The sequence below is a fragment of the Puma concolor genome, chromosome B1 (assembly GCF_028749965.1).
Source record: "Puma concolor isolate L17-30 chromosome B1, mPumCon1.1.hap2, whole genome shotgun sequence".
In the NCBI taxonomy this organism is placed as follows: Eukaryota; Metazoa; Chordata; class Mammalia; order Carnivora; family Felidae; genus Puma; species Puma concolor.
The window spans coordinates 146,969,219-146,992,855 of record NC_141670.1 but is presented as its reverse complement, the minus strand read 5'-3'; the positions used below and the strand labels follow the sequence as shown (position 1 = coordinate 146,992,855).

The 23,637-nt window shown below is 40.8% G+C and overlaps 1 protein-coding gene across 1 annotated transcript; it reads left to right on the top strand.

The window, feature by feature from the left end:
* The first annotated feature begins 299 nt into the window (after positions 1-299).
* Positions 300-23,530, top strand: EREG (epiregulin). Its single transcript, XM_086704848.1, has 5 exons — positions 300-658; positions 14,361-14,447; positions 16,924-17,047; positions 17,668-17,817; positions 19,997-23,530. Exons 1-5 carry the CDS (start codon positions 610-612, stop codon positions 20,076-20,078), a joined length of 492 nt encoding a protein of 163 aa, XP_086560974.1. The 5' UTR covers positions 300-609; the 3' UTR covers positions 20,079-23,530.
* The last annotated feature ends 107 nt before the right edge of the window (positions 23,531-23,637 follow it).

Below are 23,637 nucleotides of genomic sequence, written 5' to 3'. Positions count from 1 at the left end.
CACTGGCACGCGCGGCTCTCCAAAAGCGCACGCTGGACCAATGCCAGCCCTGGCTGGAAGACTGACTTTGATTCAAGTTAGGCCTGTCACCCAAGCGGCTAACACCACCCGCTCCTGGGCAGGTGACCCCACCGAGCAAACCGATCCATCTGGTCCACGCTCCCCACCTCCTCCCGCAGAGGTCGGAGATGGGGATGGAAAAGTTTGGGGAGTAGTCCCCGGCTAAGCAGAAGGGCATTTTTTTTTTTTTTTTTTTTTTATTCCTCAAGCACTCTCAGGTGCTCAGAAAGGGAGGATGACAGGATGACATCCGGACAGTCTCCGGCCGCTCCTCCCCCGGACCTGTTATGAAACTCTGGACTCTTTCTACCTCACCCCGCTAGTGTGTCCTCCGGCCCGAGGGCCCTCCCCACAACTATAAAGGTGGCAGCGCCGGCCGGTTGAGCTCACTTGCCGGACAGACCGGGTGGCAGAGGGACGCGGCCGTGGCGCGATCGCTCCGGGCTCCCCGACGCGCTCCAGCCGCAGCCCCGCGCTCTCCCCGCGCCGCCGCCCGCTGCCCTACCCGAGCGCCCGCGCCGCCGCTCCCTGCTCCCGGCGGGAAGGACAATGCAGGCGCGACGCGCGGGCCGCGTCCCCGCGCTGCTGCTGTGCCTGGGTAAGACCCCGCCCGCGCCTCCCCTCCGCGGGGCTCGCTGAAGCCCGGAGCTCGCCCCTCCCCTCTGCCCCCAGGGTGAAGTGCACCCCGTTTACAATGACGTCTGCGGTTCCGCGAGTCCGTCTTGTCCTCAAGCCGGGGACCGATTGGGGTGGGATGGGAAAGGGGGGTATCGGTGTTACAAATGCCTTTCATCGATGAATTAACCATTGCCACAAATGTTATGCCTGAATTAATGCAGCTCGCTAACAGGCCACAGACTACGTTGCAAAGGTTTTGTTTCTTTCTTTAGAAACGTTGCCGGTTCTGGAAATCCAGAGGCCGGGAAAGCACTGTTAACATTTCAAGTTCTGTTCTTTCTTGTTGGAGGGGGGCGGGTGGGGACCGGGTCAAAGGGCGGGAGTAGAGACCGGACCCGGGCAAAAGAGACCTTTTGGAGAGAAGCGCTTTTCCTCCGGTCTCGCCCTCGGTTTTCTCTGTCGTGTCTGGTTGTTCACGGGGGCCCTGGTGCACGCAGGTGGCAGCTTTGCTGGAGCTCCAGGCGCCACGGAATTAAAACGTGGTCTGGCGTCCGAGAAGCTGGAGGGACATGGGCGGGTCCTGGAGCTGTTTCCAGCCCTTGGACCCCTAAGTCCCCCAGCCTGCACCGCGGGAGACCGGTCAGGCAATTTTCTCGTGCTGTTTATTGCACCCCATAGCCTGAAATTGATGAGTTGGATGCCTGTCTATTTGAGATGATTTAGTTCTTGCGGATGGGGGGGGGGGGGGGGGAGAAGGGGATCCTTTGTAAACTTTCTGGTTTGAAAAAGAATATATCGTTTCTCTCTGGTTCCTTAAATTTCAAGAGGGATTTGGAGGTGTATAGGAAAACCTTAATAAGGAAATAAAAGTTGCCAGCCGCACATTCCTTCTGGGGTTGCAATGGGGCAAATTCCCCTAACAAATTAACTCTACCTATGCAGGATGTGACAGTTAAATTATTATTTCGACACGCCTTATCTCAGGGCTTGGGAGACCTAATGACATGCATACTATGCATAGTTAGAAGTTACTTGTACAAGTTTAGGAACTGAAGTAGAAACTGGGTCTGTGGTTTCTGCCAAAACTGTGCTAAGAGTGATTTGCTAGAAGATTCTCAGTAAATGATTTGGCTTGGCTATCTTTGCTTTGAAGGGTCTGTGAAAAAAATACAATTGGAAAGGGGACTGTCTTCCTAGAGCTAGAAATGAACCTAGAGGTCAGAAAGGCTCCGTGCTTTTTTTTCTTTCCACCTGTAGGGCTGCCTGGGAACAATGCAAGTGTCTGTTCTGGGCCACTCATTGAATATTCTAATTTGAGACAGCAAGAGCCTATGAATAACCTGGTGACTACCCACCTAGAGAGTGTGTTGTGTGTGTTTTTGTTGTCATGAAAGTGTTTAACTCCTTTATTGCATTACTTAATTATAGTTCACCTATTTCATCAGCCGCCAAGCCCATTTCCAAATGAGCTAGGTCAGTTTCTGTTTTCCCAGTTTGTTTAGATATTTCTCTGCCACTAGGAAAGTTCCTGTTTGAAGTTCTCTGTCATATCTCTATACTCTAATCAGGTATGCAAGTCCGGTAGTCTTATTCTAAAGCATATGTAACAAAAGACAAGGCCACCTGGTATTTTTGAAATGGACTCCCACCCCCAATGAAAGATTACCTAGAAATACTTTTCCCAAATGCCTGTTCTTCCAAAGATTAGTTCAGACTTCAGCAAATATTTTGTTCCTGCTTTTTTTGGTGGAAAGTATGTGTATGACTGTGGAAAAAATATAGATGCCTTCAGTTTCATCCTCTGCCTCCAACACGTGCAGATTTAAACTGCTACACATTCATACAATCAATTGGTTACTTTTAAATTTTATAAGTATTTGATATTGATGTTCTTGCTTTATATACCGGGAAAGTGTGACCCAAGTTCCTGTAGAAAAGCAGGGCTCAACTGAGGAAGGTCACACCTGGATTTGTCAGCACTTTTAGCTTACTCAATACTAAGTACATGGTTGAGATTCCCCAAACTAGATAACACATTTATAAGTAATCTGCCGTTTTAGAGCTGAACTATCATTTCTAATCTTGTGATTGGCCCAGAACAAAGAGGAGAAATTTTTATCTTGAGTTCTGCAGCTAATGTTTAGAAAGGCTCTTAATCTAAAATCCAGCATTTTCACTGATACCCAGATGCGCTTTTGAGCATGTTCCCGAATGCCATCTCTAAGATGGTTTAGTCCTACTTCACTGCACAACGACAGAGAATTGAGCAGAATAAGCATTCTTTCCTGAAAATATAAGCAGCACGCGTCTCAGTGAGACTTTGGCTCGTCTCGGATCTTTCCTGTTGACCTGAGAGTTTATGAACTGCCTGAGTATTGGCATCACCTGTCTGCCTTCCTCCATCATCTTACCATATAAACAATTTGGGTAATTGGGGTGTGTGGTTCAGCACCGGGGCCCAAATCCGGGAGTTGGGAAAGATACGGACAGTTACCAAATGCTAGCTGTGAGCTAACCACTTTGCGTGTTGAGTGCTTCATGCACAATCATCTCATTTATTCCTTAAAATCACTCTGTGAGGTAGGTGTGATTAGCCCTGTGACAAATGAAGAGACTAACCCTAAGTGAAGTCAAATACCTTACAAGGACTTAGAGATGATAGTCAATGGCATGGTCTTTCGGGAGCGATGTGGGAGGAGCCAGAGGGTCTCAGGATCATCAGGAGCATAATAAAAATCACAGGTTCTAATAAAGATGTTTCAGAGTAGTCTGGAGGCTGCCCCAAGGCTTAGAATCCGTTATCGGGACAAGCATATGTACAAAGATGGTATCTGTAAGGTGTCACTCAAAATCAAGCCCAGAAAACATGTCACTGTTTTCTTAAGCGGTGCTAAAATATGTTGAATTTTTACTTACCCGGCATTCAGCATTTTTAATGAACGCAATTTCTAGGAAATGACTTTTATTCCCAAGGAGTCGTTATACCAATCAACTGAGGCCTTATTTCTGCATGTACCTAGACGTATAGGTAAGGAGAAGCGTACTTATGCCTTTTTTCATTCCCGGTATCTTTTTATATTCTAGTGAATTTAACATAATACCAATAAGGAACTAAGATGGAATCTAATCTAATCTATAGCACATCTCTGCCAACAGTGAGAAAATAAACACACTTCCTTGGAAGAAAAAAGTACAATACGCACCAAGTCGTTTTGGAAAAAATGAACTTGAATGCCTTCTGTCCATTTTTTGCCCAAGAATCTTCCATTTCCTAGTTCATGATAAGCTGAGAGATGCAAATGACATGTAAGAAATCCCCTTCACAGAGACTGGAAGTGAAGGTGTGGTTTCCACACCTGTCAGTCTTCGCTCTGGGTATTGGCCTACGCAAATTGTCTAAGTAATATGGCTGCAACTGCCGTGGGGACCATTGCTTTGGACGAGAATGGGAAGATTCCCCAAAGCTGTAATAGGACGGATTCTTAGGGAGAATGATCCTCGCAGCCATCACCTTGGCATGGCAATTCTGGAACCTTTGCAAAAAATGAAGTAACGTAACAGACTGCGTGTCCTCTGGTGATACGGTTTATGTAAAATTGGGTGTCTAATGATAGGGCCAATGAAGATTCAGTGACATTCTAGGTTAAAGTCATGATTTCGTTAACCAGGCTACTATTGACAGTATACAAGATGCTTTGATAATTGTCATGAAAAAAAAAATGTTAACCCTTAATTTCTTAGGGCAAAATCCTGAATTAAAAAAAAATTTTTTTTAATGTTTATTTATTTTTGACAGAGAGAGAGAGAGAGAGAGAGAAGACAGCATGAGCGGGGGAGGGGCAGAGAGAGAGAGAGAGGGAGACACAGAATCCGAATGAAGCAGGCTCCAGGCTCTGAGCTGTCAGCACAGAGCCCGACGCGGGGCTCGAACTCACAGACTGCGAGATAATGACCTGAGCCCAAGTCGGACGCTCAACCGACTGAGCCACCCAGGCGCCCCAAAATCCTGAATTTTAAATTTGAGGCATAAAAGTGAGTTAAATATAACTCCTCCTGAATATAACTGAGTTATATTCTGATATATATATATCTGATATAAATATATATATATGTTATATATATGATATATATCTGATATATATATCTGATATATATTCTGATATATATATATGTATACACACACACACATATATATGTGTATATATATATATCTCCTGAATATAAATATAACTTTCCCCCAAGGAGGGGAAAAAGCCCCCCTCTCATACTTATATATAAACACACACATGTTTACATATGTCAAACATTATAGTTTTGAGTCAAGAGACATTGTGTATGGAAGACAGTTTCCATACCCTTGTTCCTTTATTTCATACTTTCAGAAAGATTTATTCCTCTCTGAGCCTCAGTTTTCTCATCTGTAAAATGGAGATCATAGCAGCTATGTTGTCAGGTAATTGTATACAAATCTAATTACTCTGATGATATTATAAAATAATAAAAAGCACTTTTAAAATTAGAGCTGTTATCACCATTATCACCATCATCAAGTGCTTTCTTAGAAAAAGCCTCGTTGCATCCTTACAATAACTCCCTTTAGGCTGGGAAATGTATTAATATTCCCAGTTTTCAAGGGAGAAAACAGACTTAAAAAGAAGTGAGTAACCCAGTGTGTAAGGTTCCATGCTTGAATATGCTGTGCCCTCTACTGTGCCCCAGCTCACACTTCCTTTTTGGCGAAAGCTTTACTCACCTTTTAAGACTGAAGAGAAGTGGGGCACCTGGGAAGCTCAGTCCGTTAAGCCTCCAGCTCTTGATTTGGGCTCAGGTCATGATCTCATGGTTCGTGTGCCATGTCGGGCTCCATGCTGGTGGCACGGAGTGTGCTTGGAATTCTCTCTCTCCCCCTCTCTCTGTCCCTCCCTCGCTCATATTCTCTCTTTCTCTCGCAAAATAAATGAACTTAAAAAAAAAAAGACTGGAGAGAAGTATCAAACCTTCTCAGTTACCCCCCTCCTCCTTTCTCCCACTACTCCAAAATAAATGTGCAACCTACCTCTGCCTCCTTTGCACCACGCCCATCCTGGGTCCTGCCCTTTTTAAGTCCCATTGTAAGTCTGTGTCAGCCCCAAGTCGCCTTACTGGTACCGTGTTCCTCTTTGACCATCCACTTCATGACTGACTTATTTTCAACACTCAGTACAGGTTTGTTGGATGGACGATTAGGATGGTACTTTATTCAAAGTTCTCGTCACTATGTGTCGAACTCGAAGCTGTCTTTTGAAAATGTGTCTGAGAAGCAAAATATTTGGAGACTATGCAATAGTTTTTGAAAATTCAGTGTGTTTAATAATAAAGTTTAGTACTTTTTCTTCCCTATTTTTCTCATTTCTAACACTTAATATAGTCTGTGTTCACTGACGGTATACCTAATAAAATTTAAGTATATCTGCACTGTGTGTGTGTGTGTGTGTGTGTGTGTGTGTGTGTGTATGAGAGAGAGAGAGAGAGAGAGAGGGAGAACAAGAGAGAGGGACTGAGCAGTATATGACTGGATGATGGATAGTTAGTAAGAGAAAGAGAGGTATTGTTTTAGAAATGAAAGGAACCTTAGAGTAATCTAAAAGTTCCATCTCCCCCCACCCCCTCCCCAGTCCACTCTACTCCTTAGGTCTCTGTTTTCAGAGATAAGGAAACTCAGTTGCAGGAGCTACAGTGGGATAAAAGTATTATCTGAGCTAGAGGTGGACTCCATACCTAACAGGTCTAGTGCAGGGTTTTTTTTTTTCAGCCTTGGCTCTATTTACATTATGGACTAGCTAATTCTTTGTTGTGGGCTCTCCTGTGCCTTGCAGGGAGTTGAGCAGCAACTCTGGTCTCTACCCACTAGATGTCAGTAGCACCTACGCAGTTGTGACAACAATGTCTCCAGACATTGCCAAATGTTCCCCAGGTGACAATATTACTCCAGGTTGAGAACCACAAGCTTAATGTATTTTCCATTGCTATAACACATTGCCACTCATAATTCACAGTTTGAATTAGTGCTCGAGTTGCCAAGACAAGTAAAATTAACATTAATGGTAGGTGCAAATACAAAATCGATGCTAGTGTTTAAAAAAAAAAATCCAGTTAGCAATTTTTATTGCTGATTTAGCACCAGTTGCCTTGAATAAAGGTGAATCTTATTTACGATGGAGCCATTCATCATAATGAATGACTTTCTACAATCACTGTGTTGCGGACCACCCCATGCCTCCTTTTAAAACTCAGTGCTCTCTTGGATCCCACAACACTGAACTTACTTTTTTTCTCCAGTTTTCTTGGCCATTTCTATCCATTCCTCATCACCCATTTCCCAAAGTGCTATTATTTTCCATTCCATGTGATTTGCCTTGGAACGTCTGAATCACTCCTATGCCTTTAAAGGTCGTATTTCCACATATGACTTTCAAATAGACTCCACAAATCCATTCTTATTCTTTTATCTAAGAACTATATTCCCAGGGCACATGGGTGGCTCAGTCAGTTGAGTATCAGACTCTGACTCTTTGGCTCAGGTCATGATCTTGTGGGTCATGGGTTTGGGCTCTGTGCTGACAGTGTGGAGCCAGCTTGGATTCTCAATCTCTCTCTCTCTCTGCCCCTCTCTTGCTCGTGTTCCCTCTCCCTCCCTCTCTCTCTCTCTCTCTTTCAAAATAAATAAACTTTAAAAAAAGAAGTATATTCCCAAATGCCTCATAAATAAAAACAGGTAATATATGAAATACGATCTCAAATTCCTTTATTCATTCTGTCCCCCCTTCATGCCCCCTAGCTGCAAATGCCACCACAAACTGTTGCCCTGCCTATGTTTTCTACTCTTTTAATGGCATCACCATCCTTGGTATTTTCAGGAACTTGGCATCACCTCTCACTTCTCTCTTTGCTTCTCCCCGCCAGGTCTCTAGCCTATTAACTCTGTTGAGGACAGAAACTATGTCTTTTGCATTAATTTTCCTGTCAGCATTTTGTCCAATCTCTTGCATAGAGAAAAATCTCAATATTTATGGAATTTGACATATATGGTTACTAAAAGTAAGTAAGCTACCCCCTGCTTTTTCCATTTATAGAGTATAACTAAGCCCTTTCCACCCTTCCTATCACACTACCGATGCAAATGGGCTTTTCACTGAAGTCCCCCAAGTTAACAACAAAAAAAAAAATGTATTTTCACAAAATAAAATTTCTTAGCAGCTTCTATGTGCTGCTTACATTACACAGTTCCTGTGCATGAAGTATAATTAACTTTGAGGCTTTAAAAATTACTGGGGCGCCTGGGTGGCGCAGTCGGTTAAGCATCCGACTTCAGCCAGGTCACGATCTCGCGGTCCGTGAGTTCGAGCCCCGCGTCGGGCTCTGGGCTGATGGCTCAGAGTCTGGAGCCTGTTTCCGATTCTGTGTCTCCCTCTCTCTCTGCCCCTCCCCCGTTCATGCTCTGTCTCTCTCTGTCCCAAAAATAAATAAACGTTGAAAAAAAAATTAAAAAAAAATTACCTTTTATGTATTTGTTCTCTCCTTTCTTTCTTGATGGTCATTTATTAAAACTCTGTTTTTTGGCAAATTCATCTTTGGCAGTAGGCATCTATAAAGAATGAATGATATGATAGCCAATGTGCTTCTAAAAACACCGTTAAGCATTCAAAGCTTCAAGCCATAATATGGCCGTAATGAAAAGAAGGCTCATGGCGAACAGTTATAGAGTACAGACTGTTGTTCCTTTCCGAGGTCTTTCTTCTGAGACAGTAATGTGATAGTAATTTACATTTCTGAATTGGATCAGTAGGGATAGGTGTGAGAAGTAAGATGAAAGGGAGTAGAGGCAGACAGGGTCATAAAAATACTTCCCACGTAACAACTTAAAGAAAAAAAATAGTTTCAATAGGAGATGTGAAATACTCTAGAGATGAAACTTTGGCTTTTAAGGAATGCGTCCCACATTTAGACCTCTTCATCAAAAAATTCCAAACACCCAGGTTAGTATAAATTGTACCTTTTCCACAAGAGTTGATATGCATTCTCCTGCATTATGAGAACACTTCCATTGTGAATAAGATATTCATCTTTAAATCCATTTTTAGGGTGAAGTAAACTATACCTTCACATTTTAACTCACTGCTTCTCAATTGAATAGCTTTAAGTACGGTATTGTATAATGACTAAAATATATGAGTACATTGAAGTATGATTTAGGAATTACTACTAGAATTGAAGAGTGTTATTTCATGCCTATGAATTAAAAAGCATGGCCTAATAAATCTTTTCTTGCCATTTGGCAAGGAAGATCCTATGTCGACCTTTTAAGACTCAAAATTAAAAGAAATACTAATTTGGGGCTCCTGGGTGGCTCAGTCGGTTAAGTTCCTGACTCTTGGTTTCAGCTTGGGTCATGATCTCACAGTTCATGACATTGAACCCCACATTGAGCTCTGTGCTGACAGCATGGAGCCTACTTAGGATTCTTTCTCTCTTCCCTTTCTCCCCTCCTCTCTCTCTCTCTCTCTCTCTCATAAATAAACTTAAAAAAATACTTATTTGTAACTTGTTATTATATAGCAACTTCTGGTTTCATCCTGTTTATTTGAACAGTTATAGTTGTTGTTTTTTTGTAATTTTTTTTTAACGTTTTTATTTATTTTTGAGACAGAAAGAGACAGAGCATGAACGGGGGAGGGTCAGAGAGAGAGGGAGACACAGAATCTGAAACAGGCTCCAGACTCTGAGCTGTCAGCACAGAGCCCGACGCGGGGCTCGAACTCACAGACCGCGAGATCATGACCTGAGCCGAAGTTGGACGCTTAACCGACTGAGCCACCCAGGCGCCCTTTATAGTTGGTTTTTACATTTATTATTTTTTTATGTTTATTTATTTTTGAGAAAGATAGAGTGAGAGCAGGGGAGGGGCAGAGAGAGAGGGAGACACAGATCTGAAGCAGGCTCCAAGCTCTGAGCTGTCAGCACAGAGCCCAACGCAGGGCTCAACTCATGAATGGTGAGATCATGACCTGAGCTGGAGTCGGATGCCCAACCGATTGAGCCACCCAGGCACCCCTACATTTATTTTTTAATGAAGCTTAGTTATGAGCCTAGCACTGAAAAGCTGTAGGAAGAGAATGATTTCTGGAAAAAGGCAAGGTTTATATTCTCTCTGTCTCTCTCTCTTTTCATGTAGTTCTCTGGGAAGGAGACTATGTTCAAAAATACTGACAGAGTTCTTTTTGGGATCTGACATGATAAAGAGTTTAGAGTTATTTTAGCCAAGGTGAAGCCACACCTTATCTAATAGTAAATTTTAATTTTAAACAACAAGGCATCTGGAAATGGTGAAAGCATATTCACTCTTTGAAATTATACAAGACCTAACAAGCCTACTATGTTACAAATTCTAAAATTATAGACTGCCATGGAAGAAGGTACAAAACTAACAGTCCGTGAGCAGGGTAGGCACGTGACCACACCAAAAGCGTGAACAAAGCGGATTTTGATACCTGCTTGGGATGGGCAAATATCATGATTCATTATGAGTTTACCGTTCTGGTCTAAATATTCTGAAAGGTTAAATTGGGAAAATAAGATGATTTCTTTCATTCTGTAACCTACCTCATTTTATTTGGGGTCATTTTTCTTTGCTTCATTGCTATTCAGGAAAGCCATTTTCTCCTGGAGAATTGCCCTTGACTTTGCAGTATCGGCTTGGTCAGCCAATCCCCAAATCCCAGCCTCCTTCTAATTGAGCCCCTCGGTGTAGCCGTAAGGAAGCAAAGTGAAGGAAACCCCATGCAGTAAGAAAGACATTTTCTACATCTGGCGTTCCTCCTGACTGTTGGGCAAGCACTTCTTAGCGCCTCAGGGCCCATGGCATTTCGTGCTACCCCCATTCAGATAATGATCCTCAAACTTCTTCTCCCACGCACGGTGCCCCAATATTGTGTAAGGATGTGGGCTCGGCCCTGACTCACCGAGTAGAGGTGATTTGTATCCTGTGAATCACCTACACCACTTCCTGCTGGCACCTTCGAGATTTCATTGAAACACAATCTCTGAAAGGTGAAGGTACAGAGAGGAGCAGGTGTGCATCAAATTCCTAAAACTCATTTGGGAAATTTGACAGAAATAATAGCCTCTGATGGAAATTTGACTTTTATTGCATTTCTTGAAACAGAGTGCCAAGAGCCCGTTTTGAGTTTACAGATAGTCTGCCCCATCCCACCTTGCACGCAGTTCCTCTATACTTCAGTTACCGACGTACGGCTTGTCACCAGATCTGTTTTCTGGACACACTGACACTATCCAAAATCCTTAATATCCTAGTGAATTATTTTCTTAGCAGAGACCCATGGTCAAAAATCAAAAACTCAAATACAATATTTGCAATAGAATCATAGACCATCATTGTTCAAATAACACTAAAGGCAGGGAATAAACCTGTACGATTAAGGAAATGTATGTATATGACTTTAGCGTCTATTCCTTCCCTGTCTGACTTTAATGAGTAGTGTTTCCTAAGGGTGACAAGGTGGTGGATTTCAGAATTCTCCACGGGTTCCCTTTTTAAATATTTTGATCAGCTCCACCTATTCGAGTTTGCAAGGGCCTGGAGCAAAGACGAACTTGACAGAAGCTCGAGAATCATTCTTTTAAAGAAACAGAGCTATGCAGAGGGACACAGCTTTAGAACCAATTTTGCTATTTTATTGGCTATGTACATCCATGATGGAGCTGCAGTCTTTCATTTGAGGAAAGCATTTAAAATTATTTACCAGGCCATCTGTAAAAGACCCGGATGTTCAATTCATGCAGCGAGAGCTAGTCTCGCAGAAACCATCCTGAGCAATGGACGATGTCCAAGGGAGCGTCACAGGTTACCAGAGCCCAGTTTTTGTGGAGACACACCCTGCACTGAACATTCTTTAATTCACAAAGACAAATATGTCACCTGTGGCCTGACCAGGTGGAACAAAGTTTCCAACAGTGGAAAAACTAACAACTACTAAAAACCTTAAAAAAAAAAAAAAAAGACTAAGAAGCAACACCCCAAAACAATTAGCTGAATTCTATAATAGTTGCAGATTGCAGGTGTAAGCAGATCCAAACAGGAAAGGCTAGTTTCTGATTTCCACAAAGGATAGAGAAATGAGCTTCCAATGTGTGTTTGCACGGTGGATGGGGCTGACGGGCGAAATTCTTGGTAGGAGCACTGGTAACGTTTTCTCCAAAGCCTTCCTCAGATAAAGAAGCATGGAGGAAGACCGGCACCAAGAATGTAAAAACACACAGCTAGAGCTCCTGTTTGTGTTGAGCGGACTGTATAAGTTAAAGGGTTTAATTCTGCCATAGGAAAATGCATGGGCAAATTATATCGAGAAGTGGAACAAAGCTGGCCTGGTTGATGGCTCATTCTTCATAAAAAGATATATAGAGAGGGGCACCTGGGTGGTTCAGTCGGTTAAACGTCTGACTTCAGCTCAGGTCATGATCTCAGGGATCCTGAGTTCCAGCCCCTCAGCACAGAGCCCATTTGGATCCTCTGTCCCCCTCTCTCTCTGCTCCTCCCTCGCGGTACATTCTCTCTCTCTGCTCCTCCCTCGCGGTACATTCTCTCTCTCTCTCTCTCTCTCTCTCTCCCAAAAATAAATATTAAAAAAAAAAAAAAGCTGTGTGGAACAAATTATCTTTTTCTATCTCTGTTCAAATGACAATGAAATCCAGACTTTAGGATTTCTTTTTTGTTATTTAAGAAAGATGATTTTTTTTTCCTTTATGAGCAACTGAAGCAGTTATTTATATTGTAGGAGAAGTATGGGGTGGGAAGGAGATAGTTCTAAACTTTTCAAAAAAGGCATTGTCAAATCATTGGAAGATTATGAGACTTGCTGTCCAAACATAGATTCCAACTCTTATTTTCTACGCTCACTATGTAATCGGTCTTGGACAAGACATTTAATTTAACTTCCCTGATGTTAAATTTGGGGGGGCTACTAACTACTTCATAGGATTGTTCTAAGGGTCTAGTTTGAAACTTATGAAATTAGAAGCTATGATGCAGATGTGTAATGTAGTTTTTAGCAATAATATGCAGTATGTTTAACATATCCATGTCTCCTCTGATCGAGAAAAAAAATAAGATAAAATCTTTTATTACTTGGATTAAATCATACTTTAAAATATCAAATTACAAAGAGATTTGTAATCTTGTTATAGACCAGGAGAGGGCACTACGCACACATACTGCTAAAACTAGAGGCTAGACCCTGAGTATCCTGGAACATTTGTGGGAGTGTCTGGTGTGTTAGGCATTTTGGAAAAAGATCATTTAATTTAATTCACCCCCAAACTCTGTAAGGTGGGGGAAATCTAGAGCCAGAGAAACTAATTAATTTGTCCAAAATCACATAACCCAAGTTTTCCCCCAGGATTGCCTTTCCATCACACTTGGTTGCCTCCCTACAGCATTAAAATACTCTGCTTCAATCATATTTACCCTGGTTTGTCTGTGTGATGTCTGTATTATTGCCCCTTTCCAGGTTCTATAATGTGGCCCATTAACAACATTGCTATGTACCCTTGGGAAAGTTACTTAAACTCCTTAAGTCTCAGTTTTATCATATGCTTAGTGGGGATAACAGTAGTAGCTTCTTCAAAGAGTCACTGGGTGGATTAAATGAGATAATATAGATAAAGAGGACAAGAGCCACGCCTGCATATAGTACATGCTCAAGAAATGTTAACTGCTATCCACAACTGCATCACCACCATTAGTATTTATTATATAAGTTACTCGTCTAGCCTAGAAAGAGGGGTGAAGCGCAAATGCCCGACTCCTAAACAGAAGCAGCTAAACCCTCTTCAGTAAACATCTGTGCAATGGAAAGGACTCTTCTTACACTTTATATGGAATTCAGAAACTACTTAAGTCATTCCGGAGCCTGTTTTCCAACATTGGCCTATCAAGTGGGGACACACAATGAAATGCCTTGTTCAAACTTTTACTGGGCTGACAGAAACTGGATTCTAGGGCTCAGTGCTTCATCTAGCGTGTTTGTTTGCTCCCACGTTAGATAAGATATATTCTGACTTTACTTAGATTACATTTTATTAATTAAAATCTACTTTTGTGCATAATACAATGCAAACAGTAAGCTGGGCACTTAAATCAACAAAGGAACATATACATGGTTGAGAGTCCTGTTTAGTTGTTACTGTAAATAGAAACTGATTGTCAGTTAAGCCTTTGTGTGTGTGTGTGTGTGTGTGTGTGTGTGTGCGTGCGTGTGTGTAATAAGCTCTATCTTGGAGCATTGCTCCAAACACATCATGGAGCAAAATAGTGGAAAGTCTCTACAATTTCTGTTGCTAAGCTTCTAGGAAATCACATTTCAAAATCAGGTCTTTGACCCTGGGAACAGGGCAAATCTGAAATTAGGAATGTCATGCCAAGGTTTTTACCCCTAGTCCGAGAGCTGGGGGCTCATTGATTTTCAATTATTTCCTGTTTTTACAAATCAGTTTCTTTTATGGTTTCAATGGATCAAATTCTTGAAATCATTAAAACAATGCTGTAAGTAGTGTGGTTACATGAAACTGTGATCAGGGTTTCTTTTTTTGAAGCACTGTTTATATATTTGGATTCCCCCCGTTATTAGGTTGCCATCTTCTCCAAGCAGTTTTCGGCACCACCGTGATTCCTTCATGCATCCCAGGAGAATCCGAAGATAACTGTACAGCTTTAGGTGAGTCCGGCTTTGCCAGTGCTGCCCCGGACGGTCACACATTCTTAACAGAAATGAACTCAAAGACTATGAATATGTGACAGTGTAGAGAAAGGGGAGAGGAACAGCTTCTGTGTTAACAAAATAATTGTGGGGAGGGGGGGGGCTGAGTGGCTCAGTCACTTGAGCGTCTGACTCTTGGTTTCAGCTCAGGTCATGATCGCCTGGTTCATGGGATCCAGCCCTGAGTCGGGCTCTGTGCTGACAGCACTGAGCCTGCTTGGGATTCTCTCTCACCCTCTCTCTCTGTCCGTCCTTCACTTGTGTTCTCCCTCTCTCTCAAAAATAAATAAACTTTTAAATAATAATACTGATAATTTTTTTAGCACCTTATTTATGAACTAGATCTGGAAAAACGATATAAAAGAATAACTGGTGGGAGGGAGTGGGCATCTAGTTCTCTAGAATGAGTGGATCTTAAAGAGATAGGACAAGGAAACTCAGATGCCCTTTGGCCATTCCCTAGAACTTTGCTGTGAAACCATTGCTAGAGATTAGATCCCAGGCAAAGTAGGCAAATTTAACCTGGTACACAGTAGATAATCAATATATTTTGTTGTTATTTTTTGTAAAAGGAACAAATGATGTCCTTTCTTTCAGTTACAACGTTCATTCAGAAAATATTTATGGAGTACTTAATACATGCCAAACACTGTGCATAGGCATAGGAACACAGAGAGAAGTCACACATAGTCTATTTTCCTCGGGGACCCCTGAGGACTCTGGATGTGGTTCAAGAGAGCTCTACTTTAGACTCAGTCTGAATATTGAGTCGAAGGTTATCCTGAGGAACCAGGGTATTTCCCACAACAATTTTACCTTCTCTCTTACCCTCCTTTTTGTTATGCCTCCACTATTTAGGTTTTTTTTTTTTTAAGTTTCTATTTAAATTTCAGTTAGTGGACATACAGTGTAAGATCAGTTTCAGGTGTACAATATAGTGATTCAATACTTCCCTATAACACTCAGTGCTCATCACAAGTGCCCTTCTTAATCCCCACCACCTATTTTGCCCATCCCCCACCCACCTCCTATCAGTTCGTTCTGTATAAAGAGTCTGTTTCTTGGTTTGCCTCTCTCTCTCTCTCTCTTTTTTCCCTTTGCTCATTTGTTTTGTTTCTTAAATCCCACATATGAGTGAATTCGTATGGTACTTGTCTTTCTCTGACTGACTTTCTTCACTTAGCATGATAGCCTCTAGCTCCGTCCATGTTGTTGCAAATGGCAAGATTTCATTCTTTTTTATGGCTGAGTAACACTCCAGTGTGTGTGTGTGTGTGTGTGTGTGTGTGTGTGTGTGTATGCCGCATCTTTATCCATTCATCAGTCAATGGACACTTGGGCTGTTTCCATAGTTTGGCGATTGTAGATAGCCCTGCTATCAACATTGGGACATATGCATTCCTTTGGATTAGTATTTCTGTTCTCTTTTCTTCCTTCATCACTGGACTCTTCAGAAGTTTGGTCTGCCTCCCTCCCTTTTTTTGTTATTGTTTGTTTGTTTATTTCTTTCAGCAGGAGTATTACAATCAGGATGCTATTGTTTGATTATTTCATAAGCATCCCTCACATTTCAGTAACTAAAAATCCTAAAATGAATTTTACATACAGGTTGCAACACTACTTCTAAAAAGGCTTCTATTTTCACTGTTGTGTTTGCCCAGCCCCGGGTATTTGGAAGTCAAAATTTGTCTAGTTCAGTTCTCATGGTTACAGATGTTGGGGAGGCTTTGGTTGATTTCTTTGATGGTACCCTCAAAAATTTGGGAATATACACCAAAACATGCCTTCCTAAAAGATCTTTGACTTTTTTGCAGTCCCCCAAAACACTCACACCCCACCCTGTCGTACAATACTGTATTGACAGAGGCTGATTACTGAGAAAAAAAATACAATGAGTTTTGAAACTACTGATAGTATATCAGCCTGTTGGCTGTGTTTTAGGGTTAGGGCCAGGGTATGGGAACAGTGTGAGTTAGTTAATAAATAAAATAAAGAAAACCCACTATAAAACTTTGCTCTCTTGAACTAATTAGTGGTTTCAGTTTGCAGTTGCTTTTGGAGTAATGAACTGCAGAATTATCTTGAGATTTGAAAAACATCAGACACACTTGGGTTAAGTGAATAACTTTGGAGGGTAATGATTTTTGTGTGTCGTAAACTTTCCTTTTCTATCCTTCAAGATTATCCTTTGTGAATTAAATGCCTAAGTCTTATTTTGTTTGTTTAGTCTGTTGGTCCTTCTCCTTAGGGGTCAAATGTTTGTTTACTGGCCTAGGAACTGTGATAACTAGAGGGACTTAATCCTGAAAAGTCTCCTCGACTGATTAGTATCTGCCCTGCTTTGCTACAGTAGCTCAGCAATGACTATATGAAAGGGTGATGCATGCTTCGAAGAAGGCAGCGGAATATATCCAACTTTTCATTTCCTTCACAGTTCAGACAGAAGACAATCCACGTGTGGCTCAAGTCTCAATAACAAAGTGTGGCTCTGACATGAATGGCTTCTGTTTGCATGGACAGTGCATCTACCTGGTGGACATGAGTGAAAATTATTGCAGGTAATACGCAAAAAAAAAAAAAAAAAGTGTTTTTTAGACATATACTCTTTTTTTTTAAATTGTTTGAAGTTGATGTGTTTCCAGGGGCTGTAGTTTATACATACTATTAGCATGCAGTTATATGTGCTATTAGTAACGTTATTAAGCATGTTTTTTTTTAAGTTCTGGAAGAAACAGTAGCTCTCAAATTGTACCGATATTTCCAGGGTACAGAGTCGGGTAGGCTTTGATGCCTCCTTCTCATAGACCATGAAGGTGGTTCTGCTTTTAGTCTTTCCACTGGACTTCTGCATCAGCCCCTGTTTTAAGGATTGATTGAACTGATTAAGACAAAATGCACCTCCACCCTACAAAAACTTTCCAAACCCCCTTGTGGGTTGTCAGCCATCCTGGCAGCTGGGCCAGCCTGTCACTTAGCACCACAGTTAAGCTGAGAGCTGTGTGGAGCTCTGATATCAATGTGGGCCCCGCTCTGAGGCCAGTCTTTGAATTCCTGTTTACAGCTGTCAGCAACCTTCTCGGTTTCCTGTATCACAGTGTGAGACGACTCCTTACAAAACGAATTCTTAATGATAATTTCTTTTTTAAATAACCGATCTTTCTCTCTCATGTTCCTGTAGGTGTGAAGTGGGTTACACTGGGGTCCGCTGCGAGCACTTCTTTTTAACCGTCCAACAGCCCTTGAGCAAAGAATATGTCGCTTTGACTGTGATTCTCGTTTTCTTGTTTCTCGTCATCGTTGCCGGTTCTATATACTACTTCTGCAGATGGTAAGCCGGTGGTTTCTGCACTCTGCTTCTACGTATTATGTTTATACAATGCAGGCTAAAAAACTGGGTAAGACTATGGACAAAGTGTTATTTAGAGGGATACGATGGACTCTGCACAGATGATACGTATTTTTTTTAATTTTTTAAAACATTTATTTCTAAGGGGGGGAGGGGCGGAGAGAGTTGGAGACACAGAATTGGAAGCAGGCTTCAGGCTCTGGGCTGTCAGCACAGAGCCCGTTGTGGGTCTAGAAGTCACAAGCTGTGAGATCATGACCTGAGCCAAAGTTCGAGGCTTAACCAACTGAGCCACTCAGGCGCCCCCACTGATGATATTTACAAAAAAGAAGTTTCAGTGGCAGATCGTATGGATTTGACTCTAATATTAGCTCTGCTATTTATTGTCTCTATAAGCTGTACAAGCCAAGCTTAGAGTATCAGTTCTTTCTTCTATAATATACAGATAGAAATCTTCTACATTAATGACAGGACCATTTTCAGCATTGAGTATTATCATGCATGTTAAAGAAACCATAAGGCATGATGTCAATGTTATGTTTAACCATTTGTATTGAATTATTAGGTTAAATTTTGTATTTCATAAAGCATGTGCTTTGTAAATTAATAACCCTAGAGGCTTAGGATTTTAAAGTTTAAGGCAGACCTGTAGACAGGAATTTCCAGACAGTTGTTAAGAGGTTACTTTTTCCCGTCTCCCAGAACAGTGACACCCCACCCTGTTGTATAATACTATACTGACAGAGGCTGATCACTGAGAAAAAAAAATACAATGAGTTTTGAAATTACTGACAGTGTATCAGACTGTTGGTTGTGTTTTAGGGTTTAAGACCAGGGTCTGGGAACAGTGTGAATTAGTTAATAACAGCTGCCTTGAACTGTCTCCATGAAATCCTTCTTATTTTGGAGCTGGTACAAATTTTTCAGTGAAGATTTGAGTGGATGTCATTTTATTTGTTTGCTGAAAGCAATGTGCTTCTACTTGTGAAGGTCGGAAAGTGTGCTACTTTTATAAGATTAAATTTATTTTGCCCATGATTGATTCTAAGTATTCATCAAATTAAAACGCCTTCCTAATTAGTTATGATCACAGAACTGAACACTACTGAAACTGAAATACCCCTAAAAGATCTTTGACTACAATCCTTTCCTTTATAAAGATTGGGGAAGTGAGACCTAGAGAGGTCATTTGACATGCCTCAGCTCATATAGTTGGCAAGTGGCAGAACTGTGTCTGTGTCTAAACAAAAGCTTTCAAATTGTATTCCTCCACTAAGCATAAACGCGCAGTTTCCTCAAGGCTACATGCCTCATCTCCGAAATGGGTAGAAAATGAATTCAAAATATTAGGAGGATAGCTTGAACAAACGAATGAATGAATGAAGATTCTGAATCCTAGCTGGCAGAACTTGACCGTATGTAACCCATTTGTACTTCACTGTCATCATCTATAAAATGAGGATGATAATGGCAATGTGAGAATGTGAGAATAGAATGAGTAATGAATGTATAGCACTTAGGGCATTGTCAGCCACTAATTAGTGCTTGATAAATAATAAGAAGTTATTCTAATTGCTTTTGGTGATAACATTGTATCAACGTGATGGATAGAATATAATGATGTAGTATGGTATTCACATACTAGTTTTCTAGAAGGAAGGAAGGAACGAAAGAACCAAGGAAGGAAGGAAGGAAGGAAGGAAGGAGAAAGGAAGGGAGGGGAGGGAAGGGAAGGGAAAAAGAAGAAAGGGAAGGGAGGGAGGGAGGGAAGCAAAGAAGGAAGGAAGGAAGAAAAAAGAAGGAAGGAAAGACAGAGGGAGAGATTGAGAGAAAGAAGGGAAAGAAACAGAAATGAGAAAGAGAAAGAGAGACAGAGAATAAAACACCCAGGCTTAAATATGGTCACATGCTTTCCTGGAATTTTGTAATTTTCAGGACATGTTAAAACCTCTGAAGAGTCCTTTAACTGTGTTTCACCATTTCCTCCCCAAATTGTTTTTTTTTTTCTCTTGCCCAACCTAAATCTGTTGACTTTTGTGACTTTGGAAACACTGTGCTGATGTTTCTTTTGAGTCCATATGTTGGTTTGTTTTGTTAGCACACTTTGTTCTTCTCACTGTTAACTACAGTGCTAACAGTTTCAATTTCTGAATATTTCTAGGTACAGAAATCAAAAGAGTAAAGAACCAAAGAAGGAATACGAAAGGGTGACGTCAGGGGATCCAGCATTGCCACAAGTCTGAGTGCTGCCGTCCAGCTACGGGCAGGGATGCGCAGCGTGCCTGATTATGTTAATATTCCTATTTTATTAATAATATTTATGTTGGATCATGTGTTAAGTCAACAATGGTGCATTTTTAATATACTTGGAAAAGTTTTTTATTTTTGTTTTATTTTTGACAGACTATTTGCTAATGTATAATGTATACAAAATATATAATATAGAAAGAAGTCCTATTTTTGTAAGAAATAATTTCCTGGGCCAAATGCTTTAGCTTCAAAGCTCATTTGCCAGCTACACAATGCTTAGGAGTGAGCGATGTCCAGTTCATCACTCAGGAAGGGTCAGCAAATGACAGATTCCTGTGAAGCCTAAATGTATATGGTCAAATCGAATGAATATTTTCCTACTCCTCACATGAGCGATAATTGATTTGACTGTATCACAGTTTGATGTATGTCATGGCACCACTGTGTCATGTATTAAAACACTAATGCAATGGGAATTGGGGAGAAGCGAGTCTATATCATGTGCTAAGCACTACACGCAGGGAACGAAGTAGACCCAGGAGGGCTGTATCCTTCTGTCCCTACCCTCAGCTCTGATTCCATGGTGACTGGCCTGGAGGGCAAGAGGACAGTGCCCTCTGCCAGCTCACAACTGTGGACACGAGTCACTCAGCTTCAGTTTCTTCTTGCATTAAAGGAATTGACAACTTCATTTTATGCCATCTTTTATGTAAATAGTAGGTGTTTTCTAGCTTCACGATATTTCTTGAGAAACATATGTTCATGAGAAAATTTAAAAAAAAATCCACACTTGAAGCCAAAATTTGGGCTTCTTTTTAAAAGTATTTGTTTTCATAGGGACTTTAATTAAGAATTCTAAGATTTTTTTTTTATTTTTTTTTAATGTTTAGTTTTGAAGGAGAGAGAGACAGAGCGTGAGTGGGGGAGGGGCAGAGAGAGAGGGAGACACAGAATCCCAAGCAGGCTCCAGGCTTCGAGCCGTCAGCCCAGAGCCCGATGTGGGGCTCGAACTCACAAACCACGAGATCATGACCTGAGCTGAAGTCAGGCATCTAACCGACTGAGCCACCCAGGCGCCCCAAGAATTCTAAGATTAAATCATAGTCCAAAATTTGATGGACTAATCATTATTTTAAAGTCTAAGACAGTATGTTTAAAGATGGAAAATATGGTTATTTCATCTTCTATGCAACAGAGTTTTAATTTAAAACAATGCAGTAAGTAGCTCCTTCTAGAATTTAAGATTAAATGTGTAAAATCATATCCTGATGTAGGAAGTGGAAAACAATAAGAAATATAGACCATAGTGTATTTTCCCAAATGAACAAATTCATTGGAAAACTTTTAAAATTTAGAGACTTAACCATGCCTTCTTTTGGACACTGAGGTGAAACCAGGGCCCTGCTTGCTGTCTTTGTTTATTTTTTTGGAAAAGATGAAGATTCCTCCTGTGCTTGAGCCCATGGTCTCGTTGCGTTACTAAGGGTACTTGGGGGCAACCGCGTGAGGAACCACAGCTGTCAACACCTCCAGGTCTCAGGGGACACTGCCTCTTGGAATACTAGACCTTTGGGTAGAGTCCCTCAGGATCACACACCTTGTTAGGGAGGGTCTCCTCTTTGTTCACCTTTTTTCCTGGCAGGTGCTAGGGCAACAAAGAGAAAATAAACAACAGCTGACTTCTGAAGTGCTAGGTGCCAGGACTTGCCGCCATATGTATCCCTTTATTTGTACCATGGTGCTCTCGCATGACTCTTTTCTAAAGTGTTGGATCTGGTCCCTCACTATTAGAGGAAAAACACGTGTGTGTGTGTGTGTGCGCGCGCGTGCATGTGTGCATAAAATATGCATATATATAAGCAAACATATATATATGCATATTATGTAATATACAAATTCATATGCAAATACACATGGACACATGAGCTCATTCATAGAATTGTAGTCATTTGTTGCCCATTCAACAGCACAAAAAACTTAAACACAAGATAAAGAGAAATAAAATAAGGGGCACCTTGGGGGGCTAAGTTGGTTAGTCTGACTCTTGATTTCCGCTTGGGTCACGATCTCATTCGTGGTTTGTGAGTTTGAGCCTTACTCTGGAGTCGCCTTGGGCTTCTCTCTCTCTTTCTCTCTCTCCAACTCTCCCCTACTCTCTCTCTCTTTCTCTCAAAATAAATACATAAACATTAAAAAAAAGAAATAAAACTTTTAGACCTAAAAGGATATTTCCATTTCCCTTTTAATATAGCTGAAATCAAAAGTGCTGTGTAAGAATACATTTTAAGTCCTACACATTGTTACTGACGCCTACTAGATGTAAATGAAGCCTGCTTACTCTAAGTGATCTTGTCGGTGTCAAAGAAAATGTACTGACTTACCAAGATATCAATAGCAATTCACTTATTTTGCTTACCAAAGAGGGTTATATTGGTTTATCTTAAACGTCTCAGTCCTTACTAAGTAACAAATTGTAAGTAGTTTGGGGGTGTTTTTAATCTTTGCTTACGAATGCTTAAAAAACTAACCCCTATAAAAGTTAAATCTTTGTTTATAAATGTATATTAAATAATGAAAGGATGCGACCCAGATTGCTTTTTGCGGGTGACAATATGTCAGAAGTAATTGTTTTAATGAGGACGATGCTGAGCAGGTATCGACGATGATTGTCATCAGCTCAAATTTCCAACAATGGAAAGATTTGGGCTCATGTTTCGTCTATCTTTCTTGCTTTACAGCTTTCTCACGATACATATTTCTCTATATATCTCCAAAGTACTGAGAATACGTGCTGTCAGGCATCAAACCAATTTTCATGCTAGAGATATATGTATCAGTTTCTAATTTCTGTTGAATTCAATAATCTGATTTTTAAAAGCTCATGTCTGATCCACGTGGTCATTTTTGCTCCTATATCCACTCTGTAGACTTTGGAGGGAAAAAATGTGTTGAACTGGCTGCTCAATATTTTCTGATTTTTTTTCTATTCTTATGCACATGGGAGAAGGGGAGTAACAACTTGCATAAGCAGTGTACTTTTTTACTGTTCTAGCAAAAGAGTAATTTTGTCTAAAGCATACCCGTTATTCAAACTGGATGAGGTTAAGTGTAAGATAGTGTATTTTTCCTCTTTGCTGTTTTTGCACTCTGTAATTGCACTTTTTAAGTTTGAAGAGCCATTTTGGTATGCAGTTTATATTGAAGAGGCTATGGACCATAAAGTTGTATTGCATGCAGTTTAACTTATTTGACAATGGATTTTATCAGAGTACTGAATTGTATCAATTTGTTTGTGTTCAATATCAGCTTTGATAATTGTGTAACTTAAGATATTGAAGGAGAATATAGCTACTTTACAAGATATTGTTAATGTTTATTTATTTTTGTTGGGAACTAGAAAAAAAGACAACTGAAAAATAAAAATGCATTAAGTATCATGCACAAAGGAGTTTCGCTGATAAATACCGTCTCTCTCTCTCTTTTCTTTTTTTCCATAATAAATTGGAGGGCCTAAAAGCAGTGATAGAACTACAATGTGTTTAGATATAGAGA

What these genes read in the sequence shown, in the direction of transcription:
- EREG (XM_086704848.1), top strand. Translation starts at nt 610, where the DNA reads ATGCAGGCGCGACGCGCGGGCCGCGTCCCCGCGCTGCTGCTGTGCCTG. An exon ending in AGATAACTGTACAGCTTTAG is followed by an intron (nt 14,448 to 16,923) that starts GTGAGTCCGGCT and finishes TTTCCTTCACAG; the next exon opens with TTCAGACAGAAGACAATCCA. An exon ending in ATATACTACTTCTGCAGATG is followed by an intron (nt 17,818 to 19,996) that starts GTAAGCCGGTGG and finishes GAATATTTCTAG; the next exon opens with GTACAGAAATCAAAAGAGTA.